The 24,861-nt window shown below is 43.6% G+C and overlaps 1 protein-coding gene across 3 annotated transcripts in view; it reads right to left on the bottom strand.

Annotated features, from left to right (window-relative positions):
- The window catches only part of LOC135901978 (actin-binding protein IPP-like), a 31,031-nt gene extending 9,204 nt beyond the window's left edge, over positions 1-21,827 (bottom strand). Inside the window, exons 1-8 of one of the 3 annotated variants that reach the window (XM_065431864.2) lie at positions 21,667-21,827; positions 17,710-18,096; positions 13,253-13,381; positions 10,356-10,531; positions 8,959-9,180; positions 7,601-7,937; positions 6,237-6,395; positions 1,741-1,961 (exon numbers count right to left, since the gene is read on the bottom strand). In XM_065431864.2, the coding sequence (XP_065287936.1) occupies positions 1,741-1,961; positions 6,237-6,395; positions 7,601-7,937; positions 8,959-9,180; positions 10,356-10,531; positions 13,253-13,381; positions 17,710-18,088 (1,623 nt within the window). In that variant the 5' untranslated portion in view covers positions 18,089-18,096; positions 21,667-21,827. The other 2 variants (XM_065431865.1, XM_065431866.1) reach the window with 2 other exon arrangements.
- Positions 21,828-24,861: the final 3,034 nt, after the last annotated feature.

The raw sequence follows: 24,861 nt of genomic DNA, 5'->3' as shown, positions 1-24,861 counted from the left end.
ATTTTGTTTCTTGCCGAAAATACTACTTTTACTTCATAACTACCAGCCACTTTTTTAAGTCTGTGTGAAAGGCCGTGCACATACGGAATCACTGAAACATTGGAACCTCCATCCTTCTGCCTTTGATTCTTTGTGCATTGTCCTTTATCCTTGTTAAGTTCTTTCATTAGTCTAGCACACGTCGCCAGCATCACAGCGAGCGGGTACCCAGCCTTTCTCAACCTGTCAACTTGCTCAAAGAATGCAATCCTTACAGTGTGGTGGCATGACTTCAACAACGCTGACCGGAAACACGAAATGACTATTCCATTCTTCACAAGCCTGGAATGGTTTGAGGCATAGTTCATTAGCGGTTTTACGGAAGTACCGGTAGCGGAAGTACCGGTAGATAAGAGGCTACAGTTTCTTGATGTCAAGTTAACATTCCTACCGGAACATGTGTGTTGGTCTTTCTCACCCCGAGCTGGAAAACCGCTAATGAACTATGCCTCAAACCATTCCAGGCTTGTGAAGAATGGAATAGTCATTTCGTGTTTCCGGTCAGCGTTGTTGAAGTCATGCCACCACACTGTAAGGATTGCATTCTTTGAGCAAGTTGACAGGTTGAGAAAGGCTGGGTACCCGCTCGCTGTGATGCTGGCGACGTGTGCTAGACTAATGAAAGAACTTAACAAGGATAAAGGACAATGCACAAAGAATCAAAGGCAGAAGGATGGAGGTTCCAATGTTTCAGTGATTCCGTATGTGCACGGCCTTTCACACAGACTTAAAAAAGTGGCTGGTAGTTATGAAGTAAAAGTAGTATTTTCGGCAAGAAACAAAATAGGTAGTGTGTGTTCCAAGGTTAAAAAGAAGTTTGAAAGTAAGGGTGATGTACAGAAAGAATGCACTGTTAAACATCCGCGCAAGACCCAATTTGTTGCTTGCGCGAAGAACGTTGTTTACCAGATTCCTATGACGTGTGGTCATGTGTACGTAGGGCAGACTGGGAGATGCATTAACACTAGGTTAAGGGAGCACTTGTCTAGCCTGAAAGGTCGCCCTAGTACACATTTGGCAATGCATTGCCAAGAACATGGTTGCTCCCCTTGTCTTACTAGCACAGACATTTTATACAGGCATAGGAATCAAACCGCTAGGGAAATCGTGGAAGCATACTGGATTGAAAAACAAAAAGATAAATGCATCAGCCATCCTTCTGTTTCATTGTTAGATAAAGAAAATTCACTTCTATCATCACATCTTTAACGCATTTTATTGTAAGTGGTTGTTTTTATGCACTTTTCTGTTTTTAGTATGACCGGGTGGCTTTTGTCCACGTCTTTTTTATCACAAGTGTTATATGTAATATTGACGTTGCTCTTTTGACTTGATGGCGCAGATCAGCGGGTATCATATGCGCTGTAGGGTGCTCTGTTTGACTAGATCGCGCAGTTCTGTGGGTATTTAAGTAAGTAGTTCTTCAAAAATAAACCAGTTGTTAGAAAGCGCTCGTCCTTGTGTTGCCCCTATTCTTCGTCCCTGTTTGTTTGCGCACAAAAAGTATCAATATGAATATGTTCCAACTAGGCCGACTCGCAGTTATGTATACCGAAAACACAAAACCCTAGTTATAAGCCACCCATAACACTGGTATATTTAAGGCATGAGCGTTTCTTATGCCTAGTTCTCGACAGCTTGCCCTCTCTGAGACACAAGTGCACGGTGCACACAGAAAAGAGTCTATAAAAGGCAGCCCACCTCTTCAATAGAGTAGCGCTCAACTGAGTTGAGTGCAGAGGAAGTATCACTGCTGCCGCCAACAGCATAGATGTGGTCGTGCAGGACTGCCACACCTACGTAGGCACGACGCTTCCGCAGTGGAGCCAGTGTCTGCCACTCATTGGTGACCGGGTTGTACGATTCAACAAGTGCAAGCTCGCAGTTGAGGTCATTGTATCCACCAATGACATAGATAAGCCCTGCAGAAAAGTACCAATTCTCTTACTAAGGCAGGCATAGACACATTGAAACATGAGCACTGTAAAGACTGAAAAGCCATTCCCACAATAATGTCTGTTACTCCGTTCTGTTGTGACACTTGTTGGGATGGCCAGCCATTTCACTCCCAGTAATTTTCACCTGTTCTGCTTGACAACTGTGCGACAGTGGGAGCAGATAGGTCACAGTTACAGCAGCTACACTGAGCTATGGTGCTAGTGCTTCACTACCAGTGCCACAAGAGGAACAAGATATAGTGTAAGGGACCAAGTTCCTTTGATTTTGATTTAGCTTCAGAACAGAAGTGTACATAATTTAGCATTATGCACATAAGCTTTCAGAGCACAAAACTGGCATGAATGAGCACATGCAAATCATCATTCCTTTGCAGGTCAAACATGTTAAATTTTTCAACACTGACCCCACATGCAACTAGTCTATGTTTTGTACAGCTGGTATTTTGTACACAAGTGTCCTTTGTATAAGCACTTGCATCATTTTCCAAGCTCCTAAAAGTGCAGCCCACCACCATAGCCAACTTGTGCCACTCACTGCACTTGTGAAGAGGAGGTGGTCACCAGCTTGCAAGGTAGTGTGTACAATACATTACAATTCCAAATTTACACGGTGCGCATCAGTTTACTGCTACAGCTGACTTTCCTTAATTTAACTCCAGTTAATTCAATATTTCAGTTATTTTTATTCCAACTGAATGCCTCAGCCAGCAGCCACACATTTCTATGGGTCAAGACCACTACTACAGTGAAACATCGTTACTATTAACAGCACATTAAGAAACTTTTCAGATTAACGAACTCTTCAGAAATCCCTTGCTGACTTCTTATAGTTTCAATGTAAAAGTATTTCAGTACTATGAACTTCAGAATACCGAACTTATCAGAATAGCAATCGTTATTCAGTTCCCCTGTGATATTAACAACGCCTCAGTACTACAAACTAATATTCCGAAATCTGGAGACTCTTAGATTTCCCGTGCATCTTTGACGGCAGCCGAAACAGTAGGCTAGCAAACGACAAGGCGCGGAGAGCGGATGTCGTGGTGGGTGCGTGGGTTCAGAAAACCTGAGATGGCGCTGGAGAAAAGAAGAATGCGGGTGAGTGTGTGGAGGCGAAGACGCATCAGGTTTTACTGTGCTATGCCCAGAAAAGCGTAGCCTAGGAACGGAGGCGCGTATCTTCCTTCTTTCCTCTTCTTTCTGCACACGCCTCTTTTTTTCATGCTTTTATCTGCCGTACTAGCTAAGCGTGCGGTGAAATGCAACCTCTGTACTTTGCACTTTTCAGACGGTGACGTTCACGCGTGCTTGCGCTTTGACATAGTTCAGGTGTCTGCCTTGAGTGAGAGATGCGGTGTCCACGGCAAGAAATGCGAAAAACAAACAAATAGCAAGAAACACTGCGCTTTGGAGGCAACATGGAGCTACCTTTTTGTCGGTAGTTTCCTTAGCGTCAGTGTCCGTGTTGCGCACGTCACTCTCATTCATCATCAGCCTGGCTATGCCCACTGCAGGGCAAAGGCCTCTACCATACTTCTCCATCTACCCCAGTCATGTGCTAATTGTGGCCATGTTGTCCCTGCAAACTTCTTAATCTCATCCGCCCACCTAACTTTCCGCCGCCCCCTGCTACACTTCCCTTCTCTTGGAATCTAGTCCGTAACCCTTAATGACCATCGGTTTTCTTCCCTCCTTATTACATGTCCTGCCCATGCCCATTTCCTTTCCTTGATTTGAACTAAGATGTCATTAACTCGCGTTTGTTCCCTTACCCAATCTGCTCTTTTCTTATCCCTTAATCTTACACCCATCATTCTTCTTTCCATAGCTTGTTGCGCCGTCCTCAATTTAAGTAGAACCCTTTTCGTAAGCCTCCAGGTTTCTGCCCTGTAGGTGAGTACTGGTAAGACACAGCTGTTATACACTTTTCTTTTGATGGATAATGGCAACCTGCTGTTCATGATCTGAGAATGCCTGCCAATTCACCCCAGCCCATTCTTATTCTTCTGATTATTTCAGTCTCATGATCCGGATCTGCGGTCACTACCTGCCCTAAGTAGATGTATTCCCTTACCACTTCCAGTGCCTCACTACCTATCGTAAACTGCTGTTTTCTTCCGAGACTGTTAAACATTACTTTAGTTTTCTGCTGATTAATTTTTAGACTCACCTTTCTGCTTTGCCTCTCCAGGTCAGTGAGCATGCATTGCAATTGGTCCTCTGAGTTACTAATCAAGGCAATATCAGCAAATCACAAGTTACTAAGGTATTCTCCATTAACTTCTATTCCCAATTCTTCCCAATCCAGGTCTCTGAATACCTCCTGTAAACACGCTGTGAGTAGCATTAGAGACATCGTATCTCCCTGCCTGATGCCCTTCTTTATTGGGATTGTGTTGCTTTCTTTATGGAGGACTACGGTGGCTGTGGAGCCGCTATAGATATCTTTCAGTATTTTTACATACGGCTCATCTACACCCCGATTCTGTAATGCCTGCATGACTGCTGAGGTTTCAACTGAATCAAACGCTTTCTCATAATCAATGAAAGCTATATATAAGGGTTGGTTATATCCTGCACATTTCTCTATCACCTGATAGTGTGAATATGGTCACTCTTATTATATGGTGCTTTGTGGCGGCGGAATCTATGAAAATCAGCAACAGCACTTGCCAAGAGCAAACAGCAACGTTTTTGTGGATAGCTCGTGGTGACAACTTATGAACTGATGGGTTGATCGGCGGAATGGTTCATTTTGGGGCTTTCACTACAACTATCTTTCAGAATAACAAACAATTTACCGCGGTCCTCTGAAGTTCGTTATGTCAAGATTTCACTGTATATTGATCCTATAGCTGGCCCTCATCAGAGAATCCAAATTTTACTGGCCAGCACGCACCCATTAAAGTGACCCCAATGGCTGCATTGTCGGTCTTGGCGACACTAGAGGACAGTGACCGTATCTAAGACATGCTACCTTGTTTTAACAAAAACGCTAATTGTCAACCTGCCCCTTTGCAGAGTTTCAAGTGAAAACAGCCATTTATAATTATTACTGCACTCACCTTATTTTAACATGCAAATATTTCCCACGAAAATCAGTTGAAAAATTGCCCATGTTTACAATAAAGTGTAAAATGAAAACTGCATTATTCGCCTTAGCAACAGCCAACTGTCAAAGCCAGGGTCGTTTAATTAATATTTCGGAGGTTTTGAGTGCCAGAACCACAATCTGATTACCAGGCATGCCCTAGTGAGAGGCTTCAGAATAATTTTGACCACCTGACCATCTTGTGATTGTTATCACAAGATGGCAACTGAACAAATTTTCTGGTTGGCAATGATTTCGTGCCACTTTCGTCACAAGAGTTCCTTCAAAAGAGAAGTTATTTTACATGTTAAGCTAACAGCAATGGCGCCGCCCTATCACACACTTTCGACACGTTGGTGGCTTGCACAGCATTACGAAGCGACGAAGTGGTTAGTCTAGGCATGGGCCACCTTCCTGTTTGTAATGGCTGCACATATGTTCAAGGAATGCAGAATATCAATCAATGCAGTCCACTGTACCAAATAATATGCAGCAGACCATACAGATCATGTTTTCAACCATAGCAATAAAGAGTTGCCAGAAAGTGATGATGGTAGACATTAGGTTTACCGTGAGGATAAACTTTACACATTTCACCGTTGTCCAATTGCCTGAATCTGAGGCATGCAACCTTTTGCAAGTTAGAAAATCGGCTGTGCATAAGATTTGCAAGCATGTTATTTTTTTACTTTGAGCCCATAAAAACTAGGTGTGTTCGGATCAGGCTAAAACTGCCAAATAAAGTAACAGTATGCTCAGACATATTTTCTGCCTTTTCCATTAATTCTGCTTACCTAATAATCCTATCAACTCTGTCAGTTCTGTTAAAGTTAGATTAACAAAAATTGGCTGTATTTATAATTATGTGTAAACACGTATGCCCTTTCCTGCAGAGCTCTTTGCCTCTCAAGCTCAAGCTGTGCCTGCCGGCCTAGTTTGTATCAATTTCGTCAAAGATGCTGAAGCCACAGTTCTCGCAGGGCCAGCTCATTCTGAGCAATTCAATTTGTTTGGGACATGCAGCATACTTTGGACATCCACCAACTTTACTTGGGAGATTTCACTGCTCTCTTCGTCAGGTATTAGGCAGAAACATGTAGATTTTTCGTGCACCCCAAGGGAAAGCCCCCTTTCCAAGAACAACCTACCTTCGTGGGCAAGCACCCCCATGGCATAGCGGCCAATCGTCATCCGGCTGATTATCTGCCATGTGTCCAATTCAGGGTCGTACTTCTCTACAGTGTCACCAAGCTCGGCACCCACCCAGCCTCCCACGGCATACAGGAAGCCATCCAAGGCGCACATCCCTGCATAGGAGTAGACGAGGCAAGAAAAAAAGCGAGTACTCTCAGAATATGATCCGAACCCAAGCTATAAAAATTGAGCAGTTAGGAATACAACACCTAAGACCGCTTGTAGGCTGTTCTGATGATTATTGAGTAATGGTAACTGCCTGATGAGTAATGGTAACTGCTGATAGTGGCACCAGCAGGCGGTTATAAAAATGAAGCAAAAAAGTGAGAAAAGTGAACGGTCTGTTCGGCTAGTTGGTTTGTCCATGGCTTGGAAAAAACATCAGCGAACATGATGGACAAGCAAGTAAACATCAAGACGACCACAGGAGCAGGTGCGAGAGAGAAAATGTGGGGTCTTTTGCTCCCTGAATATATGGCTCCGCCTAGGAATCACGAAGAATAAGTTTTTTTGCTCATTTTGTATGAGCAAAAAAGCCCCTCTTTTTCCCTTTGCTCGCGCGAGAAGGTGGCACTCGTGAAGTCACCATCTTTCCTGTATCACCCTCACACACTTTCACTTGCACCTAATGCAAACAATGCGTGGGGTGCGATAGGATCTTATCACGCTTGAACTTTGTACGGAGCATGATGCGGCGCCACTTCGGCCATCCCCTTCATCGTGCCGTGCGTGATTTTAGGGATTTGTTTGCAAGCAGCCGCTTGAAATTCAATAATCTGACTATATGCGTGTGCAGAAGTTTCCATTTATTGTCTCGGCACTCCTTTGGGGCAGCAGTGAAATTGTGTAATATTAGAATTGCATAAAAACACACTTTGGTATATTGAGGTTCTAAACACATGGTGTTCTATGGACAAGAGGTTACGTAAAGTCAAATACTTCGTTATATCGAGAATTCCATTACACTGAAGTTCGTTATATCAAGATTTAACTGGATATAATGGGAGCACAGTTTCAAACATGACACTAGCTTAATCATCACACCTTGCTGGTGAAGCAGCGCACTGGCACAGGGCACAGTGAAGACACACAAGACAACACAAGCTGCTTAATTAATGACATTAATTGACATTAATGACATATTAATGACACGAGGTGCTCCTCGTGTCATGTTTGATCATGCATTGTCCCCTCGTGTCAGATACTTATGTGATCATAGCGCAAACCCATTTTTTACAGTTCTGGAGAAAACCAGGTTTGCGCTTTAATCACACAAATATTGCAATTAACCCATCTTCATGTGTTTTCTGGTGCTCACCCATCATGCAGCGAGGTTGAACCATAGGTGTGATGGAATCCCAGCGGTTCGCCACAGGGTCGAACACTTCGGCACTGTCGAGGATCAGGCAATCGCTCTCACCACCCGCGACATAAACCAGCTGGTTGAGTGCTGCGGCCCCTGGCCCAGACCGCGGGTGGGCCATGGGAGCGAGTGAGCCCGCCCACTGGCCCCGTGCGGGGTCAAAGCGCTCGACGCTGGCCAGGCTGTAGCCCTCACCAAAGCGCATGCCCGCATGCCGATGACAGCCACCCAGGATGTAGACACTCTTGCGAGCACACATGCGTGGCTGCTGCTGCACGTCCACCACTTGGACCTAAAGAGTTGCATGTTGGACAAACATTCGTTCATTCATTCAGTTACACTTTCTCGAACCACGCTGAAAGAAATGGAAACACTGGTCCAACCAATAGGCCAGACTAGTAAATGGTCTGATTACAACAAGGCACGGGCAGCCTCTTTAGCTATGACAAGAAACAATAGGTTATAACAAAGCTGCCAAAAAGTAACACAGATAAGGACAATGCTCTCATTTGCTTATGATTCACAATATAGCGAAAGTAAAATAATGGACAAATTACAAAGCCATCAGGCATCAAGAACAAGTCACTACTACCACGTGGTAACACTGTAGACAGTGTGCATACAAAAGAAGTAAAATAAAGTTAACAGGAGCACGCGAACGGCATTCTACGCTGATAAATGACTTTGCTTCTGGCAGTGAAATGAGAAATGTTCCAGCCACAGTGATTCAGTTGGTCGTGGGTTCGATTCCCAACAACTGCCACTGCATTTCGATGGGAGAAGAATTTCAACAATGCTTACATACAATTTAGGTGCAAATTGAGAAACCCTGACTGGCCTAAAATAATCCAAACCTCCTCCGCTACAGTCCCTCATAACACAGTGTAGTGATGGGACACTAAATCGCACAACATAATTTAATTTTGATTTAAAATTTAAGAAAGCACTGCCAACTATACTCTTGAACATGAGCAACTGCTAAACACATATTCTGAGCAAATCGTATGTTCAGACATGCTCCTGCAATAGTCACTGTTTCCAGGGTAATTGAATGTTCCCTATGAGATTGGTATCTGATGCTCACAGCTGTCTGCCCTTTATGAAAAAAGAACGGCTGATATGACCTGTTAGACAGGTGTCTTGTGAAGCCTGTCCTTTTTCTGTCATTGCTTTTTACCATGTAATGTAAGTTCGTGCCAGAATTTCTTTTTCCATTAACACACCTCCTTACTATTCACGTGTTCCCTGAACCACTGATTAAGTACTCATTACTGCAGGCAGCCATGACACCATGCATGAGCTTGCACCCTCACCTGACTGCTCTTTCCATCGATGCAGAGCCTCCGGTCTGGCTTGAGGTCCTGGACCAACTTGAGCAAAGCCTCGTGCAGCTCTTTGTCGGGGCAAGTATCGGCATACTGCTCCAGTTGCTTGCGCGAGATCACCGGGAACCGGATGGCTTCCAGCACATCGAAAAACAGCACGCGCCGCTCTTCCACGTTGTGCAAGATCCACTTCATGGTGGCATCGAAGACCTGTGAACACAGGACGCTCAATCTGATAACCTAATAGTAGTTTCACAGTCAACCAGGGATACATCCTCTAACGATCCCATTTCACTGCCCATTCTTCTTGAACTTCGTCAAGAGCATGGGCATTGCCATACTGCAGTTATCACTGAGATTGGGCTCTCAACATGACTTGTTATAAAGGATTGGAAAATGAAACTGAATGTTACACACAACGGACCCAAGTGGCACAGCTTGTTTTGCTGTAGCCCTTAAATGCAATATTGACACAATGATGTGGGGCTCCAGCACCGCAGGACGGCACACGCGTAAGTCAGCCATGAAAGATGATGAAGCATATGAGCTGCACGTTCTTCTTCTGTCGGTCGTTGATTGTACACTAGAAGCCCCCCCCAACCGATGACACGGTGTCAAAATATGATTCATTACGATCGTTCCATTACTCAAGCCAGCACTACCGCAACTTTCGTTCGCTTTCAATAAGATTACAGCTAATTTTCCCCGATAGAAGGACAAATTCCTCGAGTTTTCCCTGTGTATTTCCAGACTACCCAAAATCCCCTGAGAATTGCCAGTTTTCCCAGTTGGTAGACACCCTGGCACACTCAGAGGAGAGAGACCAATGCAAGATTTCAAGCTGCAGTGATGTCATGCATGTGATGTATAGCAAATGAAATGTACACTTCAGGTTCACATATGACGAGAGGTGCCTGCGTTATTTCAAAGGAAATTTCACGGGTTGCGTGGGGCAAAGCCTACTTCCAGTTTATTGCTTGGTTTCCCCCCTACTATTGAAAAAGTTTCGTAAAATAATTTTTCTTTTCGTTGGTAATGCTTATTCTCAATGTGTTTTGAACATTTAGATAGAAAATAAACATTTAATTTGGGTGTTTATATATGCCATCGATAAAAGGTTAATGTGCAGCATCACTACTCAGAAGAGGGACTCAGCTATTGAAATTGCTTTTTCCGAGATGAAAAGCTTGATAAGGACAGGCAGTCAAGACAGTTGAACAACACAAAGCTTTGCTTACTTTGACAATAATCCTTGGCGGTCATTGTCACTGCATAATTTCCATGATTGTTCCTTCTGTGCCAAATGTATCAAGCTATAGACTACCAACTGGCGTAAATAATCATGCTGAGTTACAAGCAATGAGTCAAGGTTGTGTAATGAGCACCTGAAACTCGTTGTCGATGCTGAGCCCCTCACTCTTCAGAAAGTGGCGCAGTGTCTCTGTGGGCAGCTCGTAAAATTCCTCCTCATTGATGACCTCGGTGAAGCGCCTCTCGATGAAGCGCTTGGCCTCCAGCTTCAGGTTGGTGCACGCATGCATTTCAGCGAAGCGAAAGATACCTGCACAATGCAAGCATTAAGCAAATATTATTTCAACAGAACATGCTTTGTTTGCAGCAAAACACTGAAGCACTGCTGCTGTAGCAATGTTAAACGCACGCTAACAGAGAAGGCCCCAGGAAAGCACTTCAGAAGAATTTCAAGAGGGCAGAGAGCTTAGGGGCTGCTGGACTGCCATATCTCAGTGAGTAGGTAAGTGAAGAGTGATCGGCTTAGTGAGCAACATTTCTCAAACAAATATTCAGTGTTTGACTCAACATTTGTATAAGTGTTATTAGCATTTTTATTACTCAAACACTCCTAACTGTAAATAAATAGGATACCAAATAAAAAAAAAAATATCTGCTCTGAACAGTAGAAAGTCACTATCTGTTTTAGATAGGAGCAACTGCATTTAAATCCCTCTGGAAGTTGGCCCCAGGAGACCGTTATTGCATTTCATGTACACAGCCAAACCCAGATATATCATATCTGAAAGGGATCACAAAAAAGTTTGATATATTTCGATATAAAAAATAAGAATATGCAAAATTTTTCAAGGAGATTTTACAGCTGTTCGTTCTACACAATAATTAATTATATATGGGTTCGATATATGGGGGTTCGACTGTATGTCTGAATAGGGAAATTGAAACATGCCCGCAAAACTAATGCTTTTGTGGCAAGACATTTCTAGCTTGTCAATGTTTTTTTTTTCTTCTTTTTTGCTTTAGATAAAAGTGCTAACCCTCTAAACCTTTCAAAATATATTGGCAAGTGTAAGAGCACACCACATAATTTACTATAATTGTGCTTCTAGAAACCAGTTTCGGTTTTCATACAAAGGATGCACTAAATGTGTCATGACATTACAATATATCCTTTACTTTTTTAATGAGGTATGTCCCCATATCTAGCTTCCATGCTAAACAATGTCAACAAGTCTTTCTCTGTGTCATAGCATCAAAATAATGCCAATGACACCAGGTCCCACATTTCTAGAACAACTCTGGTATCAAACTGAAATAATTTATGTTTCCCAACCTTCATATCTACTAACTGTCAGGATTTCATGTTTCAGGATTACAAGTGTGTGAAAGAGTTTTTACAACCTTCGAATGTACAGTAGTGAACAAGAAGATGCAATATTGTGGTTTTCTGTGAAACGTTTGTTGCCTACGTTTCTAAACTATCAGTTTTTTTTTTCTTCCCATATGCAGTAATACCCTGTTCACTGAAAGTTTTAAAAACTAGAGGAACTTTCGAGATAAGGAGAGTTTTGAGGTAAGCGAAATTACAAAAATTGGAACCCGCTGGCTTTGCACAGAGTACATGAAGCATTTTAAAATGCTGCCAGTAATATATTCTCGGTCACTTTCACGTGCATCAACACCGCACACGTCGACGTCTATTGGCAAAAGTGCACTCGCACTGTGCCAACATAATATACTAACATGCGTTTTGCACCGAGTCAAGACATTGATCCTAATGCTACATTTGGAGCCATTCATCCAAGCATAACCAATTGCAGACATTCAAAAAGCTGACACTGCTACTTTCTGCATTGTAATGACTTCAGAGCAATTTCACTTCGAAAACAGAAATTGAACTGTGCAAGCACGCAATTGACATGCCCTTAGCAAATGCCCATGAGCGATGCAGCATTTAAGCCTCACCATCGCGCGAGCCTCTTTATCAAGCTGCAATCTCACTGTAGGGCCATGCATGCTGGCTTCTCTTGAGTCCAGCGCATAGGCTGATCGTGCTGCTTAAAAGCGAAAAGTGATGAGCTTAGTTGAAGAATATACTTCAACTCCAAGCTCACTGCTGCTGCCTGAGGCCACAATGAAGAGGCACCGGGCAGCCAAATAGTGATAGAAAAAAAAAAAGGGCAAAGAAGAGAGAAGGATATGGAGGATAGCGACAAGGTGCAGCACCTGGCTCGGCTAGCAGGCTGCTGCCAGGTGTAAAGCAAGTGCAGATACTACACAACTTTTGCCTTTTTTTCTTAATTTTCTGTGTCAACATATCCGGTACGGCACAAAAACTTTTCTCAAGAGGTGAAAAACACGTGGGTTGATATCACGGCGAGAAAAAAATTTTGACTACCTAAGCCATTTGTTCAAATACTGGAGTTCGAGTTGAGCGTTTACTGTATTGTCACACAGAATGACGATTGCCGGGGGCAGAAGGTCAGAGATGGATAAAAATTTGTTTATTGCTGGCACCACATATCTCCCCTTTCATCCTTTGTCATTTCACACTGCTCCATGTTGCCTACACTTCTAATTTTGTGTGCGAATTCACGTGCACACCTGTTTCTTCTCTCTTTTCTATCTTTTATTCATCACATATTAAACTTGCAGTTAGTACGCAAAGCCTTTCACTCAGCCAACCTCTCCAGTTATTATTAATCTTTCTTTCACTACCACAGGCATATTTTCAGACATACTGGCTGACATATACATTTCCATGCGACACTCAAGTTGCGTGTGTGATGTGTAAGCTACCTGGTGTGAATAACATGGCAGTGAGTGCTCAAGAGATCACTGTCCGATGCTAGCAGCCTGGCATAAAGCAGTGCCTACTTTCTAAGCAGTTTCGTCCAGAAGACCCAAAAATGCAAAACATATCTTTTTGTCCACTACTGCGTGGATCAATGCTCCACCCCTTTAACAAACCGGGCTTTGCCAGAATGCAAACAGTGCACGTATGCTTTCCAAGTGTATCTCACTCACTCACCCACACAGTTGGAAGGGTGCAGTTCCCTTTGAAGGAAGTCGCAGCATGCCTGAACGACATCTGCTAGCCTGAACATATTGGCAGCTGCGAGCAGGTCCTGGCAGTTGTCCCGTGTTATCAGGATCTCACCTGCATGGGGCACAGATAGAGATTAATGCCAAGTCTCCAAGCTTTTGAAATGCCAGAGGATTGTCTGCAATTTAGTGTGTGCGGTCAATCAATGAAATGGGATGGTTCACCTGAGGCCGCGATTTTTGTGCGTGACAATTCATCTGCCACCATATACCCATACATACATGGTATGGAAAGGCAGGTGCACAGAACACAAACACAAGTATAACAAAAGCGGCGGCTATCAATTGGAACGTCACACAGTGACAGAAAAGAAGCAAGACATAAAACACATCTGCACGTGCTCAAGGGAAAGCGGTGCCAACCTGAGCAAGCACACATACCCAGTACATTTGTGGCACAGACTGCTAAAGCATTGGTTCGCTGTTCTTGAGGAACCCTTGTGACGTTGGTTCTATTCTGCCCAGCATTGGAGTAAGGGATATTTTTCATTACTGTAGAGCAGCACAATCCCATTGGCAGATACCTAGTTAACCAAGTTGACATCAAAAAACATTCATTGAGGAGAGGCTTCAGGACTCTAATAAAGTTTTGTGAATGAATGAATGAATGAATGAATGAATGAATGAATGAATGAATGAATGAGGAGAAGCACACACCTACTGGCACATAGCTAGTGACCCAAGTTGGCATCAAAGAGGTTCACTGAAGACCATCACAGTGATCATCACACACAATAATCTGGAAACTTCTTTCTTCTTCTTTCTTTCTTCTATCTAGCGGCACATATCCAATACTCCAAGTTGGCATCAGAGTTTCTTTGAGCAGTGGTACCTATCCAGTCCCGCAGCTACAGTGAGTCATGTCAGAGTGAAAGAGGTTTGTTAAAGAGCAGCATCTATGTACACATTGCCACATAGTCATGATCCAAGTTGATCCGATAGTTGGTTTCAAACCCTGTTACCACAGCACAGCAGTCTGACGTGCTTTCCTCCCTGCCTACCTTTCCTGTCCTTGCTCTCTCTCTCTCTCTCTGATACACTACCCATTCTACCACTGACTACCCAGTGATCTAGGTAGGTGGGAAAACGTTTAGATACATATCTACAAACATCCATAGATACACATGCATACATACATAGCCTCTGGAAAGTGCATGAAGTAACCAAAGGATGCAAACGCATTAACATACGCTGAAGTTATCATGAAAAAATTCATAAGACTTGCTTGTCATCTCATGAGCCAATTGCAGAATTACATCAAGTGGCGTCAGGTCTTGGACTAGAATGATACATTCTTCTTGAACCCTCTCTCTCACACTGGTGGTGATCTTTAACTCTTGGCCCCAAGTTGTGATATAAGGTGGGGTGTCACGGAAACTGAAAATCTCTACTAATAAACTTTTTATAACTTCAGCTAGCTTCATGTTCACCAAATAGGTATTTTTCAACTATTGTGCAACACACCACACAATGCATGTTCTCACTTATAATTGTGTAGCAACAATAATTTCTTGACCGCATGGCCCAATAATAAGCATTCGCTGACAATGGAACACGGATGTGCATTTGTTAGCTTTGCAATATTATTAGGCATTCATTAATAAGCATGTTGGAATTGTAACACTGCTATGCACACATTGGCATTACAATGTCGACATGCATTGACTGATGAGAATTTGTTGACCCAAGAATGCTGATAAGCATCCACTGACGCTACAATACTGACAAGCATCCATTTCCAATAAAGACTAGTAAACATGGACTAACATCACAATGCTCACAAACACTTATTGACACCAGAAAACTGATAAGTGTTCACTGACATCCTGACCTCAATAAATATTCACATCCTGATAAGCATTCATTGACATTGAAACATTGCCACTGCTTCATCTTGTCAACATACTCAGTACTTGACTTAGCTATTTACTTCTGGATGTACATATCTGCTTCTGCTCGCATGTATTATCAGTACATACTGATACCAGTGTACCCGGAAAGTGAGTTAACTGAAGTTGAGGCGGAAACTCCCAACTGGCGAATTGTCACATAGTGTATGGAATTTCTTGGAATCAATTCTTATGTAGCTTATACTCTACCCTCGAAACCAAGATTGTCATATTTTAAGAGGTAAGCAATGCCGAAGAATACCACGCACACTACGATGATCTCGCCAGTGAACTCATTTTTACCACCAATCTTGAGTTTGGAAAATAACGAAATGTTGTAGTGCTTTTTCTTGCATAATTTGCCCACTGATGCACTCACCTGCGTTCCAACGCGTCCTCTTCAAAAGCTTATCTCTGTTGACAACATTTATGGTGTTCATTTAATTACTTATAACACAGTACTTTGTTTAAAATGATGAGTTCACAAAGTCACGAAGCCACTTGAAGCCAGAAGGATGAAGACTAAGCAAATGCACATAACTAACCATCATTTCCACGCTGACTGAACCACCCTCCTTGCAGCTCTCGTAGGCACTAGTGCCAGGGTTCCCTGTAGTAATTAGCTTGAAACTATTGTTTGAGCTTTGGGCAGCTGTGTGTCCGCATCTGGTGGCTTTCTGACAACATATCGCATCAGAGGTTCGTGCACCTGCAAGTAGGTGGTGGTAAGCGTACAGCAGTCTGTTTATCCACCTGTTCAAGCCTAGATGGTGCTAGGGGTTTTCTGGCGACACGAAACCGCAGGTATGAAGGGAACGGAGCAGAAAATTACCCCAGGCACATAGGCAAGGAATTCTATATATTAAAAATACAGCGCCACCCTGTGCATACATGAAATCATGCACAACACTCGTTGAATGAACAGCAATAATGTGAGCATTTGACCTCTTCGCTGCTCTGAAGGCCATGGTAATGGGGGGATTGTAAAAAAACCCGCCATCAGAAAAGTAACCCCATTTGCCCTAAAGTGGTCATGAGCAAAAAGTTTCTAATCACACAAACCCAATGCACAGAATGTTGTCAAACTATGCATCCTTCCATTGTCATGTTTCATACACTGAGCACCCTAAATGTTCTCAAAGTCAATCTAATTGCTCATATGATGCCACCAGGGGTGTTCTGTGCAATGTGGTCACAAGAAGTGCTTGTGAGCCTCTCAAGATGAAAACTGTCTCGCAGTGAATGAATCTGCATTTCATCTAAATTCTTTGGTGTAAACCTAAGAAGGTTACTTAGTCATGAGACTGCATGGCTGCTAGTAAAGATGCAGAAATACATGCTATCCAAGACGATCTGGTCATCATCACCTCCAGAATTTCTATTCCAGTTAAGCGCTATAAAGTGAACTTACACGTTCAAATTGACAATCTCATATAACTGCGTACATTTGTTTCTTGCTTCCACTGCACTATTCAGTGAAAATTTTGAGTTGACCAAATGCAACTTCCTCATGACTATACACACTTCTCTGTTTGAATCATTGCAAAATCTGATTTATGATTTCAGATAAAATTGCGATGATACATGAGAAGGCACACACATAAAGGATGTTCTCCTGCTACCTTCTAAAAAAATGCAAGTCATATCAGGTGCTGCCCCAGACAGTGCAATGTGCACTATCGAGAGTGCACCATGCACTCCAAATGCAACATGCTTTTCATTCGGCAGCCATCTGCATAAGAGTGGTCTGAGGTCGAGTGCATTGTAAGCATATGAGAAAGCCTTCAGTGCAAGCTAAGCATATAAATTATACAGTGCACTTCAAATAACTTCTTTTGGCAAGTATTTGCAATAAAGACCCAAGTAATTTGGACAGTGGTTTGACCCAAGGAGTCTTGCAGCCTGGTTACACAATTGTGAAAAATGTTTCACAATTGCAACCTGTTTCACAGATATGCACTTACTTCGCACTTTCATTGACCACTATTAGTGTTATCATGTTCCTGGTTATACCCAAGAGATGCTTGCAGAATCAGACAATTATTTAGTCACGGTTGTTACAGCCAGTGCTAGAAGGACGAGCCCATCTTACCAGTTTGTACATGGTGCAAACATCAATTTCAAGAATGATCAGGATGACTGACCCACCTACAATGCTCTACAATGCAATACAGGGGCTGACTGAAAGCTGCATTATTTTGCTCAACAACTGCAGACCATGTAATCACTGTCTGTGTAAGAGTTGTTTGCTTATTTTTGCTGGGTGGCAAGCTTACCAAACTACAGCATTGGTTTTCAAGGTTTGTCATTGCTAGCACATTCACGTATGTGCCATCAATGGCATGCAAGCGAAGTAGCTGGCAAGACCATGCCAGGCCAACCAAACTTTTGAGATTTCTTTAAATCAGTTTGCACGTTGAAAGAATCTACTTCGAATTTTATGAACTGACTGTACAAAACATAGACATAAATGGCATGTAGTATAATCTCTTACCAGTGTATATGAACCCAAGCAGCAGATCTGTAATGGTCGCTGACACACCCCGTATCTCGACTGTGCCGCGATCCGACTCTGCCAGGCCAGAATGGAACATGGCCGCAAAGTATGGGCAGCTCGCCGCGAGGACCACTCGGTGCAGTGCAAAGTTCTCGCCGTCCACATGCAGAGTCACATCACACAACATGCCACTCTCACGCAGTTCACTCAGACTGCCAAGCACCCGCGAGCCATACTCTCGGCTGCGGAAGAGTCTCTGCTGGCCACCAGTTCCTGTGCTCCTGCCACTGCCACCACTCCCACCGCTGTCACGGTGGTGGCGGCTCCCACGGCCCTTGGGCCGCCATGAGAGATTCGTTGACGATGGTGGCGGCATCACCAAACCTGAAAAGATTATTATTATCATCGTCATCAGCCTCTTTCATTGTCTATTGCAGGGTGAAGGCCTCTCCTGAAGAGCCTTTTGCTCCTGCATCTTTCTTGAAATTGTATTCAAGATGAAATAAACATTCATTCACTCATTCATCTTCCCTTAGCCCTGCCTTGTGCCTGCTGTCACCATCTTATCCCTGCAAATATCATGATTTCCTCATACCACCTAGTTCTCTGCTGTTGTCCATTTGAGGCTGTATGCAGCAACTCTGACAAAATATTGTTTCTTCTCGGATATCGTTTAAGAATTTAGTGTGCATAGGAGTACATAAGCTTATGATGTGCTATTATGTACATACACTGACCTGCATTTTATGAAGGTTGAATGGCACTTTGCCAGACCAGGCACCATCAACATCATCGTGATGTCACGACAAAACATTAGTGATAAGGTTGGGTTTGACGACGTTGCTCAGCAAAAATAAAGCAGCTGCACACATTTCTTCCGGTTGCACTCGTGCGCGGCAGCTGCATCGCTCTCAAAACTGGGGTGAGCGAATGCATAATGATGGCTTGGCACATCCACCAGATGAGCACCAAAACCAAAGCCGGTTCATAGCAAAAGAAAAAAAAAATGGCTGTGGCCTAGCTAAGGTTAAGCCCAGGATGCGAAGCATACTAGCCTTTATTTTAGTTGTTATGCGTTGCATATTGCAATCACTCAGTTCAGCCCTTGGGTGCGGCCGGGCAGCCACCACTTAACCACGTGACGTGACGTCACGACAGCCGGAGGAAAAGCTGGGCCCCAACTCGCGCGGCAGCAGCCACCACCTGACTCCCGCTAGGGGCGCTGCGCCGGCGCGTGACGCCATGGTCACGCGCCGGCAAGCGCGTGACTGTGACAGATGGTCACCTTCCGGCGAGCGCACGAGCTGAGACCCGGCTATGTAGCTATGCGGCCGCAAGCGAGCGCACGAGTTGAGCCTCCGCTTTTGCAGCTGTTATGACGGCATATGGTAGCTACGCGGCCGTGCGCGGCGCAGCAAGGAAGAGCGTGGTTGTGCGGCTAGTATGCTTCGCATAAAAATGATGGGGTCCTAGGTGCCAAAAAACACAATCTCATTATGAAGCATGCCGTGGATAGGAAACCTCAGATTAATTTTTGCCGCTAGGGTTTGTTTAACGAGCACGCAATGCATGGCAAATGAGCGATTTTACAATCCACCCTCACTGCAATTTGGCTGCAGTGCCAGGGAACCAAACCTGCAGTCCTGAGCTCAACAGCACCGATTTGTAGAAACAAGTATTATAGTAAAAGTATGCAACAACGCCACAACTTAGATGATCCGCATCAGTCAGCATTAGCATCTTAGCGTGCCAGGTTCACCTGCGAAAAAAATTTTTAAAAAATAAGAACTGCATGTGTCTGTTGCCACTGTAGAAACAAGCTGCTCTAAAGGTGACTGGCTTCACGGACTCGGGACAAAACGGGCAAACAATCATGCCAAGTGTTTGCTGAACAGTGCAGACCTAAGTTGGCGATAAAGGCAAGAAATATGAGCAAGAACAATGATGTAGTAAGTGCAAAATATTTCTTTAAGGTTGCTGGTGTAATAATTATTACATGTAGGCCACTGTATGTGCACGACATGTTAGGATGTACAGGTGGATTCCAATGTAACTATCACATTCCCCCCATACACACATATTTTAAAACAGAAATTGAGCATCACTTGACAAAACAGTTAGCAATAATTTCTCTCTCTCTCTCTTTTTTATAATGAAAGTCATATGCCTGAAGAGTGCCCTCACGTAGAAAGAAATGGAGTACGGGTCTGCTATTTTGCACATTAGGGTGCATATTTGGCATTTCTTTTTTTAAGCTTGTTCAGTGGGTTGGTTTTACAGCATGTTAACTCCTCAACATTTTAATCCTTAACCAGAGGCAAGATGCGGATCTATAATATTTACATGTACTCCACTAAACTCCTGATTAGCTCAGTTGGAAGTGCAAGTGCTTCAGAAAGGCAGCAATTTCGGCTGAAGTAAAACCTTAATTTGGGCGAGTTGGTTCACATATACTTAAAATGCAGCACGGCTAGGATGAAGACAAGAAAACATAGGCTGTGTGCGCAAGTAAGTCAGCACCTGTCCTGCATTTCTGAATTCTCGTATTCATTCAAGTCACGCTGCATTCAAACAAGGTAACACTGAGTTCAATACCTGAAGCAGCAAAAATTTTTCACCAAATGCAGCCCTTCTTTCAGAAGAACCTGGGTGATTTTCCTTGTAGCTTCAAGCAACATTAAGGAAGTTGACGACTTCCCCTTTCAAAACTGCCTCTACGCTGCACAATTCTGCAAGCTCATTTGTTATAGTTGCACTTACATGCCCTTTCTAGGTATGTCATAAACGTATGCTCCTTCGCAAACTTCCTATGCAACAGTAAAGTACTACCCACTCCATAGCAAGACTTTCATCTGACAACTTGACAAGTGACACACTTGAGATTTCACCTGTTGCAACATGGGTGCGCACTGTAGTGTCAAGTACCGTACGTGTTTTTGCATGACGGAAAGTCCTCTTACAAAGCATTGAAGGGAGGCGTATATGATTAACGCGTCGCTAACTGCATCGCATTAACTTATTTCCCTGTACTACTTTTAGTGTACTTTTTATTTTTTAGCCAGCTTAACCTGAAAGGCCAAGGTTCTTCAGCTTCGCGTCGCGAACCTTGTCAGTACACACAGTAAAAATACTTGAAAACAAGTCTACGTGTGCCACATTTTCCGGTAACACGACACACCGCAGGAAAACGTCAACGACCTCGGTGTTTACAGCTTATGATCAGCTTGGAGCCGCAAACTACGTTCAGGCGCACTCGGCCGTTGACCGCGGGTACTCAATCGTGTTACCGGTTTTGTAGCACGATTTGAGTGACACGTCGGAACTCGGAAACTAAGCGTTACGAAGCTGCAACATGCACGCGAGCTCCCGTTGTTTCAGACTGCGCGAGGCAGCGCCTAGTAACAGCGCCGATCTTAAAACGGAGCTCAACAACAAGCACTACAAAAGGACGCCCGTTAACCTCGCCTACGACACCTGAGCGCTGGACGGGAAAGGCCACGGCAAATGCAGCTCGGGCAGTTGACGCGGGGTCACGCAAAGCATTCACAAAATCAGTTTTAACAAAGCAAGGACAAAAACAGACCCGAAAGACCAGAAAAACAAAGTAGAGCGGATGACGCGACTCAACGACAGAACAGCAAACAATGCTGCTGCACTGCAAGCAGCGACAGCGCACAGTTATTGGGAAAGGAAGCGCATCAATTTGCTGTATACCTGCTTCGCCTTTCGTTATCTCCAGGAGTTAATCTAGCTGGGTCTAGGCGGTTGACAACAACCACACTCCAACAATAGTCATACGGAAGGAAGCACAGCTGATACAGCTGATACACACATCTCGAAAACGCAACAACAACAACAAAAAAACGTAAACAATCCTTGCGCCGCCCGCTAGGCGGAGACCTGAATGCAGGCGTGAAAAACGGGTCAACCTTGTCGACAAGGCTGCCAGGTTACCTTTAAGTCCTCGAAAGTGCGTGCTCGAGACCGGTGAATTCGTGCGACGGTACGCGTCTCCGATGAGAATGCATCACAAAACTCACTCGCAAACCAACAGCAACCCAAGCAACCCTCGAACGCTCTGCTAGAATGGCTAGAATAATGGCGGCCATCACATTCGACGGCGTTCATTGGCTAACCCGAGAGATGACACGGTCACGTGAATTTACTGTCACGCAATTCTCAAAAACATCAACCAAACATATCTCCTAGTTACAAAATCCTTAGTAGTTTAGCTTTAACGCATGTTTTTTTTTTTCCGAGGATTTCACAAAGCCATCTTTTTGGCTTGATGACAGATGCGAAACCGAAACCAGAACACCGAGGTAGGCGCATGCAAACTTGTTTTCGCTAAAGTTTAGTTTTCGTACAAGTTACTGCAACATTTTTTTTTTTTTTACCAAATTATGGATTGCGAGAAAGTCTTACCCGGGTTCCCCGCAGCTAGGTTAATGGCGCCCGTTTATTTCGGAGTGGGTCCCGGATAAGCGCGTAAAAACGTTCCCTATGCGGATTGCGCTGGGTTTTTGGAAGTTGGCTTCTTTGCATTAAGGAATTCCTTGGGGAGAAGCCAGCCTTTAGTGGTTCTTTTCGTTTCAAAACGCGCACTTGTGTTTATATAGTAGCTCTGGAATGCCTTGCAATGCGCATGCTTCGCTCGGTGAATGAAACTAGTTAGTGACTACATGACAGCGTATGGTGCAGCACTCGGGACATCTGAACGCTCCAGTGAATGCAAGCGTGCCTTGCTTCACATACATTAACTATACAGACAGTTTCTTTATATCGGTGGCTAGTGTATAAGGCAGTGGGGAATGCAGCTCAACAGTGATCCCTTGTTTTGGACGTTTCAACAGCAAAGCTTAAATTTCATGGCCAAGTTCAAAATTGAAGGTTATGTTTGTTTATACCTGTAGCTCATACAACTGCACTCTGAAATGCAAGAGATGAGTAAGGGGCCTAGGGGCAGAAGGTATAAGGAATATTTTTTTAGCCAACAGAAATATTCTAATTTGGGTGACACATTGTTCATCCCATAGAAGCAGACCTGCACATAACATATTACATGTAATTAATTCTTGTAATCTATTAAGCTTAATGGTAATTTTGTAATTTACGAATTATACATGTTCTGTAATTCAATCACTTTTCTCAGTGACCTTTTACATGTAATTTGTTACTTTATTGGTGAGACAAGCTGTAGCAATTGATGCTGTTTTGGGGACCTAAATTTGGTGGGTACTGCTGTAGAACATTTGTGATCGTGCCACGCAGCAGCCAGTTCAGACAGGAAAACCCCAGAGTGCAACATGGTGCAATATTTAGTTGTTTTCTTTTTCCGTGTTAACGCCCCATTAAATGTTGGCCAGTGAACTAAAATGGTGCTCGTATGTCTCGACGGGGATGGCCACTTAGGACGTTAATGCCAGGATGTCACCTGTGGATGATTTTAACACGTTTTCGCTGGCCCAGCCGGTAGCGTTTTCAAGTCCTAGCAACAATAAAGCACTGCACCCAGATGCCGAGTGATGTCTATCTTGCACGCAAGATGTGTGTACGTCACACCGCCCTACTCGCTATAGTGCACATAACGCAAGTTTTCAGTGGCACTGCTGTCTTAATGAAAAAAAAAAAACTAAGGATGACTACAGAAATTTTTTAAAAGCGGTTGTTAGTTAAGATAAGCAATGTATGAAGGGCTGCAGAGGACACATTAAATGTGCCAGACCAGCTTCTCCTGAATATGGTATCTGTGGAATGTTATTAAAGCCCAGTTTGCATATAAGCAAATGACATAAAGGGGCACTGAAGCACTTCTTGAACATGATAAGAAAACATTGCCGATCTGTGAGTAAAGAACATGCGAGGTATAATCACACTGCACGCACCAGAGAATTTACAATCGCATGTCAAAAGTAGTGAAATATTGCTTGCTCTCACTTGTACAATGTCATCATGCAACATCGTTGCAAGCAGCTGGTCCCACAACAGCTATTGGCTGACTTCGTAATCGCGAGAACATTCTCAGTAATACAATTATTGCTTATTTGAGTTAAATAAATGAAAAATATATATATGTCTGCAATTTCAAAACACAGGAAGACCAGTTCATCTTTGCACAGCCAATCTAAGCATAACAGTTGCATGTTGCTGTGTCTGCTTTACATGGCCCCCGAGATGAAAAGTGCAGCATAGATACTGCGGCCGGGATTAGCCATCTCGCCACCACGACGTTCAACCTTTGGGTGGGGCCAGTAAGGCATTGTTCTCCAGCGACATCTTGGTGTATTCCCTATTTAGCTTCTAGCATGCTTGTGTAAATCAAAAGATAGAGCAAGCCGCTCATCGATCCGATAACTATGTCTAACTTCACTTGTGCTTGAAGGATCCGAAAAGTTTTTGCAGCAGAAGGTTCAGGAGGTGATTCAATTTAATAATGGAGCCCTTGTATGATTAGTTAGAAAAGCTTTTCAGGGCCTCTTTAAACATGGTAAGATACCTAGTCTATAGACAACGCTGTCATCAACATACAAGGCAACTATTATTACATTGTATGCACCTGCTGTGGTAGCTTGCAGCTATGGCATTGCGCTGCTAAGCACGAGGTCGCGGGATCGAATCCCGGCCATGGCGACCACATTTCGATAGGGGCGAAATGCAAGAATGCCCATGTCTCATATATTTGGGCCACACTAAAGATCCCCTGGTGGTCAAAATTAATCCAGAGTCTCCCACTATAGCGTGCCTCATTATAACATCAAGGTTGTGTAATGCAAAACCCAAGAATCCAAAATTACATTGCATGCAGCAGCAAACCTGGAATCTTGCATAATAGATCACTTGCTCTGTCCTGTAGCTTTGGAAGTGCCTGCTTTGTTTCTATTCCATGAAGGTGGTTGACAGTTTTCCTCTACATGAACCTTCTGTCACCTTGCGGTCTTTTGCAGAATGATTTGCCACATTGTGCGTGCCTGTACTTCAAGTTGTCAATTAATCTGGCCTTGCTCTGTCATTTGCTAGCCTCCTGGTTAGCTCAGATGGTAGAGCGACTGCCTCGGAAAAAAGCCTCGGTTCCAAGTTCAAGCCCAGGACCAGAATGTATTTTTCTTCAACTATCAATCATTCTTTTTAGAGAAAACTGCACTAGTTTCC

The sequence above is a fragment of the Dermacentor albipictus genome, chromosome 9 (genome assembly GCF_038994185.2).
Source record: "Dermacentor albipictus isolate Rhodes 1998 colony chromosome 9, USDA_Dalb.pri_finalv2, whole genome shotgun sequence".
In the NCBI taxonomy this organism is placed as follows: domain Eukaryota; kingdom Metazoa; phylum Arthropoda; class Arachnida; order Ixodida; family Ixodidae; genus Dermacentor; species Dermacentor albipictus.
The sequence above is the reverse complement of the archived record's forward strand: the minus strand, read 5'-3'. Positions and strand labels throughout refer to the sequence as shown.